This window comes from Malurus melanocephalus, unplaced genomic scaffold (genome assembly GCF_030028575.1).
Source record: "Malurus melanocephalus ecotype Western Australia unplaced genomic scaffold, MMel_1.1 scaffold_751, whole genome shotgun sequence".
In the NCBI taxonomy this organism is placed as follows: domain Eukaryota; kingdom Metazoa; phylum Chordata; class Aves; order Passeriformes; family Maluridae; genus Malurus; species Malurus melanocephalus.
Window position 1 is genome coordinate 186,379 of NW_026623983.1, and position 1,387 is coordinate 187,765.

Consider the following 1,387-nt stretch of genomic DNA (forward strand, 5'->3'; position numbering starts at 1 on the left):
CACGGTGGCAATGATCCCCAGGGGCTCAGTGAGTCCGTGCTGCCCATGGTCTCACGGTGGCAATGGTCCCAGGGGCTCAAAATGAGTTCCTGCTGCCCGTGGTCGTACCGAGGGAGGGCCCAGCCCAGCCCAGTCCAGCTATGGTCAGCAGGGCTGCAGCTCCCTGTCCTCCCCGAGGAGCTCCRTCGATGCCTCCCGGCCCAGGTACCCTTTTCCAGTGGGTGCTGCCTCATGGAAGCTCACAGCTCTGCCATTGCTGAGGGGTTTGGGGTGGGCRGGGGTCCAGGACCCCTCCTCCCCATCCCGGACAGGCTCCAGGTGCTCACACTCCATCTCAGCCTCCTCCACGTCCTTCTCCCGGTACAGAGGCACCGATTCCATCTCCAGGCCGTTCTCCAGTGCCCGGTGCTTCCCTCCCTGGGGGTACCAGCGGCAGCTGCTGGRGCCGGAGCACGCCACGTCCAGCCCCACCTCGTTCCTCGTCAGGCACACCTCCAGCATGTAGTAGAAAGTCCAGAACACGGCAAAGCACCCCAGCAGCAGCAGGGTCTGCAGAGGGAAAGCCCTTGAGATGAAATGCCTCCACCCCTTCAGAGCCCTGCCCTGTCCCAGCAGAGGGGACAGTCCTGAGCGGGGTCCTGTCCTTCCAGCTCAGCCTGGGGGATGATGCAGGGATCCCCAGCCCACAGCAGGCTCACCTTGAGGGTGTTGGCTGTGATGGTGTAGTGCTGCTCCTCGGGGATGTCCAGCCCTGGGGGACAGGGCAGCGAGAAATCGCCGCTCAGGTACTGCCCACTCATGGCTTCCTCCAGCAGCCTGGGGACAGAGGTGCCCTGTGAGGGTCCCATGGGCAGGGGATGCTCCAGGGAGGCTCCAAAACACCCACAGAGGCTCTGGAGTGTCTCCTTCAGCCCCCAGAGCTGTGTTGTGCAGCCCACAGCTGTCCTGTGAGGTGTCAGGGCAGCCCCAGGCTCACCTGGCAGCAACACTGCTCCAACCCAAAAACCCCTCAGCCTCCCTGTCCCCGCTCCCCACCGAGCTGGGGATGTCGTGTCCTACCTCTGCCGCTCCTTCATCTCCGCTGGGGACCACGAGGAGCCGTACAGGGTCAGCTGCCACTGCCTCAAGGTGCCGGGCCGCAGGCTCTCATCYCCTGGGGAGGAAGGAGGTTGGTGCAGTGGGGAACTCCCTGGAGCCAGCCTGCCACTGCCCCGGGGACGAGCTGGCAGCTGCTGGGACAGGGCACAGGGTCCCTGCAAGGCAGGACTCACCRATGTCCCTGATGAGCAGCCTGTAGGTGCCCTGAGCCTCCTCGCCCCAGCAGCGCACCGTGGAGAAGGTCCAGTCAGCGAAGCCATTGGGGTCCCTGCCAGGGGATGGGGGAAAC

General features: G+C 65.1%; 1 protein-coding gene across 1 annotated transcript in view; it reads right to left on the reverse strand.

Annotated features, from left to right (window-relative positions):
- Positions 1–6: 6 nt before the first annotated feature.
- The window catches only part of PCSK7 (proprotein convertase subtilisin/kexin type 7), a 13,152-nt gene continuing 11,771 nt past the window's right edge, over positions 7–1,387 (reverse strand). Inside the window, exons 12-15 of the mRNA XM_057384842.1 lie at positions 1,272–1,379; positions 1,060–1,153; positions 699–816; positions 7–549 (exon numbers count right to left, since the gene is read on the reverse strand). Coding sequence (XP_057240825.1) covers positions 145–549; positions 699–816; positions 1,060–1,153; positions 1,272–1,379 — 725 coding nt within the window. The 3' untranslated portion in view covers positions 7–144. The remainder of the gene's footprint in view (positions 550–698; positions 817–1,059; positions 1,154–1,271; positions 1,380–1,387) is intronic.